This window comes from Vitis vinifera, chromosome 9 (genome assembly GCF_030704535.1).
Source record: "Vitis vinifera cultivar Pinot Noir 40024 chromosome 9, ASM3070453v1".
Classification (NCBI taxonomy): Eukaryota; Viridiplantae; Streptophyta; class Magnoliopsida; order Vitales; family Vitaceae; genus Vitis; species Vitis vinifera.
This window is the reverse complement of record NC_081813.1, coordinates 20,256,741-20,275,817: the sequence shown is the minus strand read 5'-3', so window position 1 is coordinate 20,275,817 and position 19,077 is coordinate 20,256,741. Positions and strand designations below refer to the sequence as shown.

Genomic DNA, 19,077 nt, shown 5'->3' with positions numbered 1-19,077 from the left:
TCATTTTATATTCAAAAAATAAAAGAAAATAGTATAGGGTTCAGGTTCAATTTCTTTTATTTATTTTTAAATAAAAAATCATGATTATGTTTTAGATGACCTAAATAATGGCAATAAATTGTAGCATTGGTCATAATATTAAACATCAATATGGGCATCATGACCCTTGTCTTGGGTGGTAGCATATTCAAAATGGATAAGAATTATTCCATCATTCCCTAAATACTGACTTCTACCTAACGGTTTCTCTATTGACAATTTGTACAACCACATGGAAAAAAAATAATGAAGAGCTACTAAGGAAGTTCCCCAAGTTCCAATAACATATATTACATCTAAAAAGACAAGTCAACTAAATCTATTCTATAGTACTTAAAAAATGTTTATAATTGTTTTAAGAACAAAATTATGTTAGAGAAATCAAATATGAAATACAATTTGCTCAATTTATTCTTCATAAAATTACTACATACTTATGTTTCTTAGTTATCAAGATGAAGGGTCTCTTGGTCCATTAAGGGTTGCAAGACACTCTTGAAGAGATTGATAAACTACCCATTACTATGTCAAAAAGGGGGAAATGATTTGATGAGTAAAGCTTATAATACGAGCATCTTGTCACTTAGATGAGGTTCATAGGGATGTTTCAAATGAAACTACTATTGTGGGCATTTGGTTGAAACTAGAGAGCTTATAAATAACAAAGTCTCTCACAAACAAGCTATATTTGGAGAAAAGATTGCATCAACTTCATATGAACGAGGACAAGACAATTAAGGATCATCTTGATTTATCAACAAGGTCATATTTGATTTAAAAAACATTGATGTAAAGACTGAAGAAGATAATCGAACTTTTATGTTTCTTAGTTCACTTAAGAATCTTGTTGACACGATGTTGTTTTGAAGAGAGGCGTTGTCATTGGAAGAGTTGAAAACATCTTTCAATTCAAAAGAATTGAAGAAAAAGGTTACAAATTCTAAGAAAATGGTGGAAAGGGTTTTGTTGCTCATGGAAAACTCAAAAAGAGAGAATCCAAAAGTAAGAACAAATCACATTCCAAATTAAAGTTCAAGAAAATATGTTAGCCTATCAAAAGAAAGGAAATTAAAAAAAAAAAAAAATTATCTAGATAGGAATAAGAAACTTAAAAAAAAAAAAAAAAAGGAAAATGATTTTGGCGAAGCAGTTATAGCTTCAGATAGATATGAAAGCATAAATATTTTGTTTGTTTATACAAAAAGCAATGTTCAGGAATGGATTCCAAATTTAAGATGTTCTTTTCATATGACCCTAAATCAACATTTGTTTGATGCTTACAAAGAAATGGATGGAAGGAAGGTGCCAATAAGGATCAATATAGCCCGCAAAGTCACAAGAATTAGTATTGTCAAAATCAAAATGACTGATGGTTCTATCAAGATCTTAAAAGATGTAATGCATGTACTAGAGCTAAAAAAGAATTTGATTTCTCTTAGCATGTTAGATTTGATAGGATGCACTTTCAAAGGTGAAAGTGGATATCTTTGGATTTCAAAGGGTTTTTTGGAAATCATAAAAGGTGTAAGAAGAAACGGACTATGCACTCTATAAGGTAAGACTTATAAAACATGATAATTCAAAAAAAAAAAAAAAAAAACTCTAATAAGCTTTGGAATTTTAAGGCTTGGTTATGTCATTAAGAGAGGTCAACATGAGTTAAGTATATTTTAAAGTGAAAATTGAGTTTCCATGAACATTGTATATTGTTAAGTAAAAAATGGAAATACTAGTAACCATACTACAAATTGAACATTGGATTATGTATATTCTGACATTTGGGGGGGAGAGGGCAACAAAAGTTTCTTCTTTAAGGGGTGTTGCATACATTATTAATTTCATAGATGATTTCTCTATAAAGGTATGGATTTATCTATTGAAACATAAGAACTGAGTTTTCAAGGCTTTTAAACGATGGAGGTTTTGATTGAAAATCAAATAAGGAAGAAAATTAAATAGTTAATGACTAACAAAGGGTTGGAATACCTTAAGGGAGAATTCAAAATTTTTTGCAAGGAGAATGGGATATCAATGCATATAATAGTTAGAAAAACTCCTTAAAAAAATGGTTTGGTTGAAAGAATGAACATGACCATTTTGGAGAGAGTTAGATGCATGCTATCCAATGCAAAATTACCTAGAAGTTTCCTAGGCAAGGTTATTGCTACAACATGTTATTTGATAAACAAAGGTCTTTCTATTACAATCGAATTCAAAATCTTGAAAGAACCGTGGAATGGTGGAATGGTGGACTTGTAGTTTCTGAAAATTTGAGAATTTTTTGGTCTCCTCCTTATGTTCATGTAAATGAAGGAAAACTATAACCTAGATCTAAGAAGGGTATCTTCCTAGGGTACATGGATGGTGTTAAGATATACAAAGTATGGATAATTGAGACAAATGATTCAAAAGCAACGATAAGTAGAGATGTGATGTCACATGAGAAAGAGATGGTGATAATAGGTGATCAACCTATAGCACATGAATAAGATGTTTCTTACAATAGTAAGAAAGTTCGATGGAAGGTGAAGCAAACACCAAAAGAAGTTGATCATCATGAAGAGAAAATAAGGAGTTTACACCACCATCAACATTGTTAAATTACAACTTTACAAGGAATGGAACCAAAAAAAAGGTAAGATAGGGTTATGCTAATCTTACATCATATGCTTTGGTGAGAGCAGTTGATGATTCTAATGAAGATCCAAAGAATTTTAATAAAGCAATAAATAGTTAAGAAAAGTAGCAATGGATTGTTGCAATAGAAGAAGAAATTAGTTGAATTGTTGAAGTAAATGGATGTTCAAGAAAAACCTAAAATATGTGGGGTTGTTGAACAAGCCCAATTTAAAGCAAGATTAGTGGCCAAGTGTAGACCCTCAATTCTGTCCTTTGACACTTGCATTTATCTTAGGGGTGTCACATGCACCCAATTTTTTTTTTTTTTTGTATGGCACCATCATGGCCCTTTTTTGGGGTTGATCGATTTTCAAGCCTTGTGTAGGTTCATCTGCGGTCCAATGTAGTGCGAGTGTGTAGTTCATTTTGGAGTGTCGTCATGGCCAATTCCCTAGTTGTTCACATCATGCTAAAGGAAGGAAGTGAGGTCTCCCAAAAACTTCAGTTCAGTTAGAGTTTGTAGGAGCAGGTTCGAATACGAGGCATTCCGCTTTGTTTTTAGTCATATCTCCCTCATCCGAACTTGGAATTGCGCACCGTTTTTTTTTATGGACTCCTTGTTTTTCAAGGAATATTCTGTCAAAATTTCAAATTTTTTTTCTCAACCGGCTCGACCAGTCCCTAAATTTTTAGTTCATCCAACATTCATTGGAGCATGTCTGAATTCGGAGCACTTGGGTTTGTTTTGATCATATCTCTCTCATCCAAACTTGGAATCATGTACCATTTTTTTAATGGACTCCTTATTCTTTAAGGAATATTCTATCAAAATTTTAAATTTTTTCTCAACCGGATCAACCGGTTGGCAATCGGTTCAACTGGTTCGTTGGGCCAACTTGTATAGAGCACTGATTTTGGTGATTTTGGAGCCTAAATCCTACATGGATCAGGCCCATAAGCTCCAGATCAATCTTGGGAAATATTTTGGGTCCATTTTGGGCCTTGGTTCGAGTTTCTTGTAGCCCACCATGAACCCATATGGATTCTTGGTGGTGAAGCAAGGGAGTAAATGTGGAGAGAGCAACTCACCTCGTGGATTGTGATGAGTGTTTATGGAGCTGGTTTATGAGGTTGATGGGGGCACTTTCCAGAGCTGAAGGAGGGAAAAATGAAGGTGGAAATGGGAGGAGCAGGGGTTCTGGTATAAAAAGCCAGAATGGAAAGAGAGAATGACATTTCCTTTGCATTTTTTTCCTAGAAGGAAAAACTCTATCCAAGTTTGGTGAGGGAAAAGAACAGAGTGTGGAGAAGGTTTTAAGCATCTGAGAAAGTTCTGGGTGCACGTGAAGTGAGCAAAGAGAGTAAGGAGCTCTTGATTGGTGATGACTTGAAGGAAAGGCAGCCTTGAAGCCAAACAGATTTCTGCTTAAGGAGAGAACAATCTGGTAAGCTTTATGGATGCTCTTGATATGTAACTGTTGCATGGTTTCATTTTTTTATGTTTACTGTAGATGTCTCATTTTGGGTTGGTTCTGATAAGGAATGGGGAGTGACCTACTTTTTATGTGTGAGTAATAGGGTCACTACCTTCATTAGTTTTGGTTTTGGTTGTTAAAGAAAGGATTCTTATGGCCTTGTAACTTTGGATTGAGGAACTTCTTAGATGCTAGATTCAGGTGGCTATGTTGGTATGGGCGTTTCTGCCACTTGGTTTTTCTTGAAACCTCCATTACTTGGTATTAAGAAAGGGTTTCCATGACCTTCTCTGTTTTTTTTTTTAATTTGGGGCTACCCATTAATAATTTGGACTTAAACCCCAGGTCTTATGGCTACATGTAGAGGTTCCATGTGGCTGAAATTTTGGTTTTCTTCTTGGTGATTCCAGTAGCTGCATTGGGGGGGAGGGGGGCTTTAGGTGGCTGAATTTCAACTAGATTCATATGCTATAGGAGGCTGAAATTCTAGTTTGCTCCATGGGATTTAAGTAGCTGTAGGTAGGAGGCTTTAGGTGAATGAAATTTCAGTTTGGTGTTAGGAGATTTAGGTGGTCGCATGTGGATGTTCGTGTGGCCAAATTTTCAGCTGGGTTTCTTGAGTTCAGGGGAGTTGCATTGTTGGTTGATTAATGAGCTCCGTGGCCTTAGTTTTAATAAGGTTGGGTGACTTGGGTTTGACTTTCTACAAGGATTACGTTGCATTGTTTCGGTCGATTCTCCCTCATCCGGGCTCATAATTGAGTGCCATTTTTTTTTTGGATTCCTTATTCTTCGAGAAATTTGCTGGTAAAGTTTCAAAATTTTTCTCAATTAGTTGAATCGGTTGGGAACCGGTTCAATAGGTTCTACTAGGTAGCCCCGTTTTATAAACACATTACATTGTTTTGACCGATTCTCCCTCATCTAGGCTCAGAATTGAGCGCCGTTTTTTTTGTTGGATTCCTTATTCTTCGAGGAATCTGATGCTAAAGTTTCAGATTTTTTCTCAATCATTTGAACTAGTTTCCAACTGATTCAACAGGTTTTGCTAGGCAGCCCTGTTTTATAAACACATTGCATTGTTTCAGCCGGTTTTCCCTCATCCGAGCTCGGAATTGAGCGCCGTTTTTTTTTTTTTTTGGATTCCTTATTCTTCAAGGAATCTATTGATAAAGTTTCAGAATTTTTCTCAATCGGTTGAATCAGTTGGGAACCGGTTCAATAGGTTCTATTAGGCAGCCCCGTTTTATAAACCCATTACATTGTTTTGATCGGTTCTCCCTCATCTAGGCTCATAATTGAGCACCGTTTTTTTTGTTGGATTCCTTATTATTTGAGGAATCTGATGCTAAAGTTTCAGAATTTTTCTCAATCGATTGAACCAATTGAAAAACTGGTTCAACAGGTTCTACTAGGCAGCTTCGTTTTATAAACACATTACATTATTTTGATCGGTTCTCCCTCATCTAGGCTTGGAATTGAGCGCCGTTTTGTTTTGTTGGATTCCTTATTCGTCAAGGAATCTGATGCTAATGTTTCAGAATTTGTCTCAATTGGTTGAACCAGTTTCCAACCGATTCAACAGGTTCTGCTAGGTAGCCCTATTTTATAAACACATTGTATTGTTTCAGTCGGTTCTCCCTCATCTGGGCTCGGAATTGATCGCCGTTTTTTCTTTTTGGATTCCTTATTCTTCAAGGAATTTGCTGGTAAAGTTTTACAATTTTTCTCAATTGGTTGTACCAGTTGGGAACCGATTCAACAGGTTCTGCTAGGCAGTCTCGTTTTATAAACACATTGTACTGTTTCGGCTGGTTCTCCCTCATCCGGGCTCGAAATTGCGCACCAATTTTTTTGTTGGATTCCTTATGCTTCTAGGAATCTGCTGGTAAAGTTTTATAATTTTTCTCAATCGGTTGAACCAGTTCAACAGGTTCTGCTAGGCAGTCCCAATTTTAGCATGTTTTGACCCCCATTTTTGTTGTGGCTTGAGCCCTTTGGCTCCAAGGCACTTGTGGGCCACCTTTAGGGTCAGAGTTCGGTTTGGTTAGATTTCATGTGAGCCCAATTCATGGATGGGAAGAATGTGGGTTAAGCGAGCATGGTTAGGTTTGATGGAATTTAGAGGAATGTGTGCAAAAAAAAAGCAAACCATTTATTTCATTTCGACCTGCTTCCCTCCCTTTTGGGTATGAGATTTGATATTTGATTGAGAGTGCATGTTGCATGCTTGTATTACTTGCCTCATCTTTTCCTTGCAGCGCATGGCTAGGGACCACAGGTATGCACTTCGAATTTGGATAATGAAATTCACATGAATGCTTGGTGCATGATTGCTATGTATATTTGTTGTGAATTTGAGCTTATTGACTGACCTCTTATGTAGCGCTTGGCTGGGGACCTCAGGTATGCACTCTGATTTTGACTTTTTGAGTGTATGTGCATGCTAAATACTAGGTGGGTCTATGTGATTCATGTCATTTGTTTAGCCCAAGGTTTGTTTGATCTTTGATCCATATGCTCCCATATACCCAGTTCATTAGTAGAGACTGAGTTTCGAGCCTAGAGGGGTGCTACCTCGCATGAGGTACCTTCCCGATAAATAACCTGATCCCCGGACCCAGAATCTAGTTTTCCCAGACTGCTTTTTCCTTACTGGAGTCATGTTGGGGTTTTTGGTCTTACTTAAATTTTTCTCATTTAAAAATAAAAATAAAAAGTAAGTGGTGACTCCAAACAAAACCGTTCCTCACTGGGATGGATTTTTCAAAACTCGAAAACCAACTTTCCCTTTCACCTTTAAAATAGCGAGTCACGCCGGTCGGTGGATCAGGTGAGGGTCCACACCAAGTGTTTTATATAGCAAGAAGGAGTAGATTTTAATGAATTTTTCTCACCTGTTGTTAGGCACTCCTCAATTAAAATTTTCCTATCATTGGTGGCTATATATGATAGAAACTTGAAGTAGATGGATGTAAAAACAATTTTTACCTCTAGGAAACAGAAATATAGCTTCTTGGGATGGAGGTATATTGGAAAAGGAAATAAATTATTTATACTTGTCACAAGAAAGACCCGTGAAGAAAATTTTGGATAAGCTTTTTCGATATGCTTTTTTGATAGTTCTATTTAATGAATCACGAATTTATTCATCATCAAATAAGGGATAATTTATGGTACAAGATTTGGATGTCGTTACTTTGTACCTTATAAATGATTAATTTTTTTTTTTTTACTTTGATTGTATTCAAATTTTAGTATGGTACTAATAAAATAAATAGTTCTAATTGTGCAAGTGGTTTTGAGAGACGTGATAGAGGAGAATCCCATAGGAGTTTAATATGTAGTATAGATGATGAAAAGGTGACGGTAATAGCAATTTTTTATGTTTTATTTGAAAACATAAATCTATATAATGACAAGGCAATAGTAGGTAGAAGTGGACACAAATGGATAGAAAACTACCCATGAGAGCCCACATGCCATTACCAAAAGCTTTAAACAATTCTCAACTTGTCAACATAAAGACACCTTATAAAGACTTTTGGGAACACAACTTGCCCAATCTTGGCCCACATCCCCACTTGATTTGAGTTTTTCTTGAACTTCAATGCATCATCTAGGACATATGTCTCACCACCAAAAAAAAAAAAATTATTTTAATTTATATGTGAATAACTTAAAACTCACCTTGATCGGTTTAAAAAGAAGTATCATTTTTTCTCCTAACCGTGATGTAATCTTATTAGCAATTTTTTATTTTTTGGTTTTATGCGTCAACTAGAATATGGTACAAATTAGTAAATTGATGAATATTTAAACATATTTATCTTGTAATAATGTTGATTTTTCTTGTTTTAATAATTTCTTGAATAGTTCATTTTCAATTAAGAACCTTAATTTGGTTATGATTCATTCCATTATTGTCTTATTTATACCACTTGCATTTAACTTATATATATGACATCCAATGGTTTACCATTAATGATTTATGATATTGACTTTATCATATAATTGACAAAATAAGTTAAATTATAATTTGTAGGACTTCAAGGGATCAAAAGAGTAAATTGGTGTCAAATAAGTCATAATTTATGGAATTTAATAGACCAAGAATGTCAAGTTGAAAATGACCTTAACTTAATCCTAATTATTAATATTTTTATTATCTTAAAAATATTTCCAACTATAAAACAACTTTTCATTGCATTTCGGTTCATTTGGGAATTATATTCCTTTACAAGGAAAATTTAAAATTTAATTTATAACCGTTTCACTAAAAATTACAATTTGATCAAATGAATCAACTATATCACCTATCATTATAATAACAAAAAGATCATTTACACTAAGAGGGCGTTTGGTAAAATTTAATACTTGTTACTTAATGACTTAAGTTAACTTTGAATTAAATTATACTTAAATTACTGACTTAAAAATTATTACTTAATTCTTATTTTCAGTATTAAAGTTGTTTGATAAAATTAACTAAAAATTTATTCTAAATCATCAAATTAATATATTTATCCTCACAAATTATAATTAGGGTAAAGAAGATTGAGTCACAATAAACGTTGTGGAATAACAAAAGAGATCGTTGAATGTAAAAATAAAGATCTAGATTTAAGAATAAATAAATTAATTTTACTTATTACTTAAAATCATTTTTGCCTTTTAAGTTATACTATTAAGTTATTTTGTCCAATATACTTAATTTACTTAATAATTTAATTAAATTATTAACTCACTTTAAGCTATTAAGTTGGTTTATCAAACACCCACTAAGTTTAACTTATAAAGTTCTTACTCATTTCAATTACGTCAAGAATGAACTTCTTTTAAAAGAAACTTAACCAAAAAATTTTACATTTAATTTTTTTTTTTCCAATGAGTAAAATCTTTTCAACAATTACATCAAACAGATTGCCTATCACTTCCCATTATACTGATTGTTGACATAAAATCCTAACACCGAAAGGGCAAACACTCATTTCAATAAAGTTCGAATGAGATTCTCTTAGAATTTTTTGTTTTGCATGAAGGCTCATGTTCATTCAAATCCTTTCAAAGAAACCATTCGCAGAAAGTCACAACTGGCAAGCGTTTATCAAGAAGATGAATGAGATGGAAGGTGGAGGGAAAGGACAATAGTGATGTGGATATTTTCAGTCGGTGGGCACATTGTATGAACACAAGGGAAGCAGACATGGGAAACAAAAAAGAAAGGAAATTTCAAAAGGTGTGGGAGTTGAAACAGTTGGTGCAGTGAATGGAGGGTTGGACCCTTATCTCAGAGGGAACCTCAACAAACCAATTAAATGGCTGAAAATCTACTTCTTCCTCAGCCCACCCACAAGACATAAGACCCTTTTTTTTTCCAAGTATCTGCACGTGAAACCCCAATAATTTCTCATGCACCAGTGGGTCCTCAAGCCAGCCCTTCTTCTTTTGTTCTCATGCCAAACTCCAACTCCTAAGAATCTCTCTCCACACACACACATATATACACAGAGACTTTCCCTCCCTCTCTGCAACTCTTCATCTTCAACAATGGTAGACCCAACACCCTCTGTCCCATTCATTCTTCTCTCGCTTCTTTTGCTCGGTCTTGGAAATGGGGTTGTCTGTTTGGAAGAGAAGAGGGTCCTCAGCCTGCAGAAGGTTCAGCCCAAGCTGCAGAGCACCGATACCAGCTGCTTCTCTCAGAAATCGAGTGAGTGATAACGATGATGAAGTAGTTGTCTAGGAGGGTGTCTTCGCATTTTTTAACTCTACAGTCTGGGATCTGTGTTCTGTAATGCACGGTTTCATGCTTTATGGGAGACAATGATAGGTTTCCTAGCCTTCTACTTTGTATGGTTCTGTTTTTGTCCTTTAAAGCTTAAAGGGTCTAGGTTTCAACTTAATTGATGATGTTTCTTTTCGGGTTTTTTAGGGGAAACTTACTGTTTTGGGGCCATTGAACATGAAAATCAGCTGTTGTGTTATCTTTATCTACTCAATGCCTGCTTCTCTGTTTCTTCTATACTTGCTTAAAAGGTTTCAGAAAATGTATGCAAATGTTTTGTTTCGAACTCATGTTTTGGTATGTGATCAACATGACTAAGTTCTAATGAGTTTTGAGCTTTTAGGGAGAGAGATGGGTGCTACCATATTGGAAATGAAGCACCGGGACCATTGTTCTGGAGTGACCCGGGACTGGAACGAGAAGCTGCAGAAAAGGTTAACAATGGATGCTGAAAGAGTGAAGTCACTACAATCCAGAATCAAAAGAACAGTTCCAAGCAACACTGAGGATGTTTCAAACGCTCAAATTCCAGTAACTTCAGGTATAGAACTTGAAACCCTAAACTATATTGTTACAGTGGAATTGGGTGCTCGGAAAATGACAGTGATTGTGGACACGGGGAGTGATTTGACATGGGTTCAATGCCAGCCTTGTGATTCATGTTATAATCAACGTGACCCCGTATTCAAACCATCAACATCTCCATCCTACCAACCAATTTTATGCAATGCATCGGCTTGTCAGTCTCTGCAATTCGCTACAGGAAATTCAGGAGTATGTGGGAGTGCTGCACCTATTTGTAACTATGCCATCAACTATGGTGATGGGTCCTTTACTCGCGGTGAGCTTGGTCATGAGAAACTCAAATTTGGAACCATTCTTGTGAAAGATTTTATATTTGGCTGTGGCCGGAACAATAAAGGTCTCTTTGGGGGAGTTTCGGGTCTGATGGGCCTGGGAAGGAGCGATCTCTCATTGATTTCTCAAACTTCTGGTATATTTGGAGGAGTCTTCTCCTACTGTTTACCTTCCACTGAAAGAAAGGGCTCAGGTTCACTGATTCTTGGTGGCAATTCTTCGGTGTACAGGAACTCCAGTCCCATTTCCTATGCTAAAATGATAGAGAATCCACAGCTCTACAACTTCTATTTCATCAACCTTACAGGAATTAGCATTGGTGGAGTAGCCCTACAGGCTCCAAGTGTTGGTCCCAGCCGAATTCTAGTTGATTCAGGCACGGTTATCACAAGGCTTCCTCCTACAATTTACAAGGCTCTGAAGGCCGAGTTTCTGAAACAGTTCACTGGGTTTCCTCCAGCACCGGCTTTCTCAATCTTGGACACTTGCTTCAATCTAAGTGCATATCAAGAAGTTGACATTCCTACAATAAAAATGCACTTTGAAGGTAATGCTGAGCTGACTGTAGATGTAACTGGGGTCTTCTATTTTGTGAAGTCTGATGCTTCTCAGGTGTGTTTGGCTCTTGCTAGTCTGGAATACCAAGATGAAGTTGCAATTTTGGGGAATTACCAGCAGAAAAACCTAAGGGTTATATACGATACAAAGGAGACAAAGGTCGGATTTGCACTAGAGACTTGTAGTTTCGAATGAAAAGAAGGGATGTGTGTGGTTGTGAATATACTATTATCTACGAAGCAAGCCAAGTGACTTGTTGGCTATAACATCTTCTAGGCAGATGTCTCCGTCGCATATGCACTTAAGACCATCAACTATCCATTGGGGAAGGTATATGATATTTAAATGCAATTTGTGATTTTCAGTGCTTTGAAGTGTAATAATCTTACATCTACTGTGCTGAAGGAAAAAAGGGATGAATTGCATATTTAATACTGTCAAATATGTTTCAGAATACGAGTCTACAAGGAAATATGCAAACAAAAGTCAATGTGACTAATAAAGTCTCGTGCACTTATGCTGTCTGTTTTTGAAGGGATCTAGAATTTAATCTATTTTCTACCGTTTTCTCAGATATCAAACAAAACTTAGGTAAAAAAACACTCCATACATGAGGCGACGAACGAAAAACAAAATATTCAGGGAAAAGGTATGGAATCTTATTTTGCTTGATTTAGAACAGATTTAGTGCTAATCATCTAGGCAGTGTTTTACAACAAAAGTGGTATATGTAAGAATTCCAAACTAGTACACCAGGCAAACATGGACATGGCCTACCTGCAGAAGTTGGAACTTGGAGCCACCATTCTTTCATGAGTAATAAATAAAAATGCCACTCTGATGTCTGCACTCCAGCTTCAAATGAGTTTAATTGCTGAGAAAAACTGAAGCTGAGAACAAAAGCCACAATGGCTGGGAAGTCTCAATTGTTCTCTAACTTATCAGATGTTGATATAATAACTTTTTCCCATTGAGGGAGTGTAGCAAAGCAACTAAAAGGAAGAGTTCTAATGACTCCCAGATGTACATTTCCCTCCGCTTGAAGAAGAAATTACAATGGGCCATAAACACAAAAAGACATCACTTTACCCTCTTATTTGTTTTGGGTTTCAGCTTTTTCAAGGTATATCCAGAGTTATTTCCAGTCAACTTGATGGAACTTGCTCATAGTTAGAGGTAGCAGACAAGGGGGGAGAACCAATAAAACTCATTTTCAGGCTCTAGTTTCAGTCAGAAGTCAATCTTACTTGAAGATGCATCTAAAGACACCTGAAATTCTAGTCAAGTTCCATTAACAAGAGGTGCCATTTCAATGTTATCAGATTCAGGTATATCATCACCCTTTTTGGTCCTCAGCATCTCAGTTGGAAGGATTGATAAGTTGGGATCACTTCTGGGCACCAGAAATAACAGCCCAAGTGGAATGATTCTAAACATGCTCCGGATCAAAATGGACAACCAAAGGTTGTCAAATTGAGTTCTAGTAACCTCCAAGACATGAAGTAGGAGGCCTCCTGCCCAAGACGATGAAAGCATCCCCACATTATCAATTGACATAAGCAAAGCAAAGAAAGTGCCTTCAATACCAGGGGGACAAAGCTTGGAACTAAGCACAAGGAGAGGCATCCATTTGACACGTCCAATCATGTGAGTGACAGCTTCATCAATCACAGCAAAGAAATAATCTGATATACCAAGTTTCAAGTTTATACGTAATACCAATATCAAATCCAGCATACCAGATAAACCATACAGCAACTGGGTCCAGAAGAGTATATCACGGAAGGGGTGGTTTTTTAAAACATTTTGGTAGAGAAGAACCCCTAAGAGGGACCCAACTGCACCAACAGAGAATATGGATCCAACAACCTCCTGCACAAAGCATATGGATTTTGAGTCCACAAATAGAAGGCAAATAATTGATAAACTAAGAAGTTAATAACATAGAAAAATTCTAGATTTTGGAAATATTTTGTGACAAGAAAATTTTGGGAATTGGGCTATATTACATATGTGCTAGAAAGGAAAACTCATGAATAACAAAAAATCTAAGTAATCGGTGGCTAGAAATTGGTGCACAAACTTAATGAAAAAGCAATAAACGTAAGAAAAGGATAGGGTATGAATGTATTGCAGTTTTGGGAGCCTTCATAGCTCCAGGGTTCTGAACTAGATGCAATAATAAAGTTTTCAATGATGGAAAGAAAGGTGGGATGCAATTAGGATTAGGAACCTCAAATTTGAGCAAAAGAGAAGTTTAGTTCTTAAAAATAGGCCCAACACTAAAGTACCTTCGAAAAAGATGGACCTCCCTTTGCATCTGTATACCAATAGAACATCCCTTCACGCACATTCAAGCTCACTGCAAGTGACAAATACATGTATAAGCAAGGCCTCCACACCTCTCGGCATTTCAGTGTGGTCCACATAGCTTTGCAGGCATCCAGAAATTTCTGGTTCACCTAATTTAAGAGCTTAATTGTTATGCTGATTGCTGAGTAGAAGGCCAAAGCAGGAATGTAAAATTGTGCCCAAGAAGTAGGCTAACTTACCCGTCTGTATGAAAAGTTGTGCACATGGGGCTCTCTCAGAAACATCCCAACCAAGATGACCAACCCAGCTGGGACACTCAGCACCCCGAACACACCCTGCCAAGTAAAGGGTAACATGTCAACAGATCCAACAACAGGTAAATAGGGGGAAAAAATGTAAATATATAAATTAGGCCTGAAAACAGACTACATTTGGCCTGGATCCAGGTACTTTAGATCCAATGCATTAACAGACTACCTCAATATGATCTTATTGGATGGAAATCCCTTAATAAATCCAGACAAACCAATTGGACTTTTGTTGGACCAGGACAATGATCCAATTCCTTGATGAGAATAGAAGGCAATGCCAAAAAAAATCCTAGTCACAAATATTAATTGTTACAGGACTCACAGAGAAACTAACCTTAGGCCCAACAAAGTGAACAAGAAAGCCACTGAGTGAGTATCCCACCAGGGCTCCAATGGAAGAGCTCAGTCCACACAAGCTTTGCATGTCACCAGCAAGGGAAGGATGACTTATACTGTTCTGTGCCACACAGGCATCGATGGTCACATCTGCTATTGCTACGCCAGCACTTCCTGTCATTAGAGATAGCAAGGCCAACACAAGATGCATCTTCTTGTGCAGTGCTAGGGAAAGCATGGAGATTACACCAAGAAAACCTGAAATTAATGACAAACTCATTGGTTAGAAAACTGCATCAGGCTTGACTTCTCATCCTCTCCCAACATGCCAAGTGCTAAAAGGCTACAAGAGAACCCATTTCAAATGTGCCATTTTTTCAAAATATTAACATTGCACTTTTGTGAACATTCCAAAAACATGCCTTCTTGAAATATTAACATGTGAAAAAGTTTGCATGTCCTTGAATTGAATTGTGAAGAGAAGTCCTGTCCCAGATAGTAAATTAGAAAACTGGTTTCTCATAAAGCTATTGTTACTTCAACCACAATACAAGGATAAGTTAAAACCCAAGCTTTCATACTCCCAACTTTAACACATGAGACATAGATGGTTCAACTATACCATAAACATATCCCCACTTTTGAAAAGGAATACACCATAACTATGTTGTATTGTATTGACTTGAAGATTATATAAAACCTTATAGAGAATGTTCACTCTGTTAGAGTGCATGATATACATTGTAAGCCTAAATCGTACAAACTTAAGCTTTCAAGAAAATTGATAGTATAACATGGTATCGGAGCCTCATTTGGTGGGAAGTCTTGTGTTCAAACCTCACTGCATGTTTATTTCCCCACTTTATTAAGACTATAGGAGGTTATTTATGGTTTATTTATTGACAGGCCTATGTGTGTCAATTTGTCTCTCCATATGTGGGTATGGGGTCACACGTAAGGAAGGGAGTTAGAATACACAATATGCATTATAAACCCAAATCTTACAAGCTTAACAAAATTGGTAGTTTAACACACATCCTATGTTGTAAAAGGCTATTGAGACTTACGCCTCAAGGCGAGGCTCTATAAGCTAGCCTTGAGACTATGACCTCAATTAAGGTAATTGAGGCTTAAGCCTCATGGTTGTTAAGGCCTAAGCCTCAAACATCCAAAGGGTTTTTGACCTCTATGGGCTTTTGATATATATTTTATAAAAGGCTTGACTCTCAATATTCAATGAGTTTTAATGGGTTCTATCATCCATGCTTTTGTGGACTTCTAATATAGATTTCATGAAATTTGCATTGGGTCCCTACTCGATTAAACCTTTTACAAAATAAAGGCTTAGTTGACTTTTGCTTAACTTTTAAAATGGAAGGGAAAAGAGATTAAGAAGAATAAGAGAATTGTTGACACTCCTAGTGCTTGATCTCATATACAATTTAATTATTGATAAATAAAAATGGATACCAATACAATTGGTGGACAAAGAAGAAGAGGAATGGGTGGATGTTAACACAAATGGAGAGGATAATAAAACAATTGGATATTATTATATTCCTTGAAGGATCCTAATGATAGTAATAGTAATGTTGAAAATTATTTGATAAAATAATGAGAGACAATTAAATTTTATGAGAGAAAATGGAACTCAATTCGAACTATTAACACTGAAAAATAATTATTTTATTATTATGAAGTTTATGCCTTTTTTATTATTCAATTTTATTGTGGTTTTATAAGCATTTTTTATTTTTATTATTTATTTGTTTAAGTTGAGACTTTTGCCCACAGTTTTAAAAGGTGGAAGGTGCACCTAAGGCACAAAAGTCTTCTATGGCTTAGGTGTAAGGCCCAACACAAGACGTGCACTTGAGTGAAGTGAAATGTAATCTGGAATGCATATCAATTTTATAAAATATGATTCAAAATATAATCCAATCGATAAAAAATTTAAGATTCCAAACATTTAAAGGAAGCATTCGATACAAAAACAATAAAATTTTATGAATTTCAATATAAAATTAGAAATTCCAAGAATAAAAGTGTTTAAAGAGGATGAGTAAAGTCAGCCAAGCGTGCCTCTTCAATAAGGCGCAATCTAGGCAAGTGAGGGAATTATAACTAGGGAGTGGTTGCGCCTTGAGCCTAGGCGCACTTATGCCTCATTCTGCCTCAAGGCTTATGCCTTGCCTCATTTAGGCAAAACATCTCAAGACCACCTATAGCCTTTTAAAACATTGCACAACCCATACATAAATATTTATAAAAAGGAGGGAAAAAAAAAAGTAAAATTAGATGAAAAAATCAGGGCATCCTTCTAGGAGACTCTATGGTGATACACCCACTGAATAATAAGGCAACACAAACTCTCAAGGAGGATAAGAAAGAATTTATGTTCCATTGTTAGCCAAAAGGATACATCCTGGTTGGCGAACCTAAGGACCCAATTGATCTCCAGCATCCTGCCACACACCAAAACTTCACAAGGAACAGTCTTTCAATCCATGAAGCACGCGCAACTCAAGAACCCAATCTCCACGCTCTAACCCAAATAATAATGACAGCGTAATCACATCTATGATGAGTTAATTAGTGAATCTCTTCACTTTAAATTTCTTACACAATGAAATTTGTCATCAGTTTCCTCCACAATTGTATATCAAACAATGCAAAAACAAAATAACGATATAACATGTAGTCTCTTAATCAGCATATAAGTTGAATCCAGTGTGAACCAGAGCCAATGTAGAACACGGAAGTTTATCAAAGTCGGTAAATTCCAAAGAAAAGCAAGGGTAGTAGCCCTATGCTTCAAGCTTCCAAAAAAGCTTGCCAGGTAATTACTAGAAATTCGGTCACTAGATTTGCAATCAGATAGGAAACAAAATCCCTGAGCTCCTAAGTCCTATAAATCACCAGTGAAATTTGATAACTTGTATGCTGATGATTTACCTAAGAACCCTATAATTTAACTTTGAAACAAACTAACTTTAACTTTCAAGTGTCTGTAACAGACTAAATTCCAAAATAAATCAAGCATACAATACAATAACAGAGTACCTAAAATAAGCAAAGGAACTCACTGTGCAATGGATTGGATGTGAAAACAACCACCACCACAAAAAAAATATTTATATATATACATATACACACAGTAATTAAAAAGGAAAGAGATAATCAAACGTAGATTTACCAGCAAAAATGAAATAGGGCCTTCTTCTGTAGCCAATAATGGGAAGAATATCAGTGAGCAGACCCCAAAGAGGTTTGATAACCCAAGGGAGTTGAATCATCCCAAAGAAGACTTGTGCTTCAGAAGGCTGTACCTTTTGCTCATCTTTCATGTAATACTGTGTACTAACCCTGCTCAAACCCACACTCAAACCCTGATTCATCCCATACACAATCACCACACTCAGCACAAAGCTCCAATGCAATTCATCACCAAGCATTCTGAACCAATACACAGGCCTCCATATGAAGTTCCAAAACACCACTTTTGGGTTCTTCCTCTTATGGGTCTCTTCTTGATGTTTAAGAGTTTCTGTTTCCTCCACCTCGTCCATGAATCAACCTTGTTCTTCAGACAAAATTTGAAAAGAAAAATTAATTAAAAAAAAAGAGATACCCAATTCAAAACTCAGTTTCTTCCGAAATGGGCTTCTCAGGTGTAGTGGGAATTTTTTCTCAGAAATCAGAAGATTGCTGAAGATTCTCTGCCTCAGAAAATAATGGAAAAAAAAAAGGTTAAAAATAAGAGATGCCGTACAAAAACCAGCCTTTTCTGAAATGAATTCAGAAATGAAAGGCTTGCACAATACTATCTGCTTCTTCCACCTCTTGCAGGAATCAACCCTCGTCTTTAGTCTTTACACATAAAATTTGAAAAGAGAGAGAAAGAGAGAGACCCAATTCGGAATTCAGTGTTTCCTGAGATGGGTACCTCAAGTATTGACAAATTTCTTGTCATAAATGAAGAGATTGCAGAATACTCTTCTCTTCTTCTACGGTTCTACCTCCCCAAAAATCAACCTTTCCTTCATTACAAAATTTTGAAAAATAGTGAAAATAAAATAAAATAGAAACCCAATTGAAAAACCAGTGTGCTATGGAATGGGCAGCCCAAGTTTTGTGGAAATTTCTTCTTATAAAATGAGAAAATGGGGAAAAATTGCAGTCTACAGGGACAAAAGAAGACCGAAAGAGCAAGGTGACCCACGTAAGAAGAAAAGAAAATTTGAGATGGAAAAGTTGGCCGGGGATCCAAGAGGCGAGATTTGACCGAAGAACTAATGTCCTTGATCTGATAGGATCTTGGACTCCATTGTCAATCAGTGGGTCCTTGTAGGAGTTGCTTCCCAGTTGCTTCATCCTGATCCCCCTCACTTTCCGTTTTTCTTCTCTTTTCTTTTCTTTTCTATTTTCTTTTTTTTCTTTTTTGTCCTATCTTTTTAAAGGAGATATTTTGTAAAATGTTTTTTTATTCTATAAAATTGTATTAAATGTCAATGGCTCGTCCAATGATGAAATATTTTGGATTTGGTAAAAATAAAAATATTTTCTGTATTTTTACGAAAAATAAATTTTTATTTTATTTTTACGAAATATTTTAATTTTATTTTATATTTTATTTTTTTAAGATAAAAAATAGTTTTGTGTGCCTATTTTTTGAATTTTGGAGAACAAAAAATTGTTCATAAAAAGCAATTGTCAAAAAAGAGCTTAGCCTTCAATACCTTACCTAAATCCAAAAATAAAATTTATTAAATTAACAAGT

At 35.9% G+C, this 19,077-nt stretch overlaps 2 protein-coding genes across 3 annotated transcripts; one reads left to right on the top strand and one right to left on the bottom strand.

Annotated features, from left to right (window-relative positions):
• The first annotated feature begins 9,439 nt into the window (after positions 1-9,439).
• On the top strand, positions 9,440-11,871 carry LOC100245019 (aspartyl protease family protein At5g10770). Its single transcript, XM_010656837.3, has 2 exons — positions 9,440-9,846; positions 10,265-11,871. The coding sequence occupies exons 1-2, from the start codon at positions 9,546-9,548 to the stop codon at positions 11,530-11,532; spliced, it is 1,569 nt and encodes a 522-aa protein (XP_010655139.1). The 5' UTR covers positions 9,440-9,545; the 3' UTR covers positions 11,533-11,871.
• A 103-nt stretch (positions 11,872-11,974) lies between these two features.
• Positions 11,975-18,691, bottom strand: LOC100250152 (probable folate-biopterin transporter 3). 2 transcript variants are annotated; one of them, XM_010656836.3, is made up of 6 exons: positions 18,244-18,691; positions 17,494-17,880; positions 14,296-14,555; positions 13,890-13,985; positions 13,629-13,799; positions 11,975-13,209 (listed from the first exon to the last, which is right to left on the bottom strand). In XM_010656836.3, the coding sequence occupies exons 2-6, from the start codon at positions 17,864-17,866 to the stop codon at positions 12,619-12,621; spliced, it is 1,491 nt and encodes a 496-aa protein (XP_010655138.1). In that variant the 5' UTR covers positions 17,867-17,880; positions 18,244-18,691; the 3' UTR covers positions 11,975-12,618. The 2 variants fall into 2 exon arrangements, with proteins under 2 accessions (XP_010655138.1, XP_059595715.1); XM_059739732.1 differs by having other exon boundaries at positions 17,494-18,691.
• Positions 18,692-19,077: the final 386 nt, after the last annotated feature.

Bases quoted from the DNA above. Each gene is read 5' to 3' on its own strand.
- LOC100250152 (XM_059739732.1), bottom strand. From the start codon at position 17,866: ATGGACGAGGTGGAGGAAACAGAAACTCTTAAACATCAAGAAGAGACC. The intron at 13,986-14,295 runs GTTAGTTTCTCT...TTTACTTGGCAG, and splicing joins TTCACTTTGTTGGGCCTAAG to GGTGTGTTCGGGGTGCTGAG. The intron at 13,800-13,889 runs GTAAGTTAGCCT...CTCTTAAATTAG, and splicing joins ACAACTTTTCATACAGACGG to GTGAACCAGAAATTTCTGGA.
- LOC100245019 (XM_010656837.3), top strand. From the start codon at position 9,546: ATGCACCAGTGGGTCCTCAAGCCAGCCCTTCTTCTTTTGTTCTCATGC. The intron at 9,847-10,264 runs GTGAGTGATAAC...TTGAGCTTTTAG, and splicing joins CTGCTTCTCTCAGAAATCGA to GGAGAGAGATGGGTGCTACC.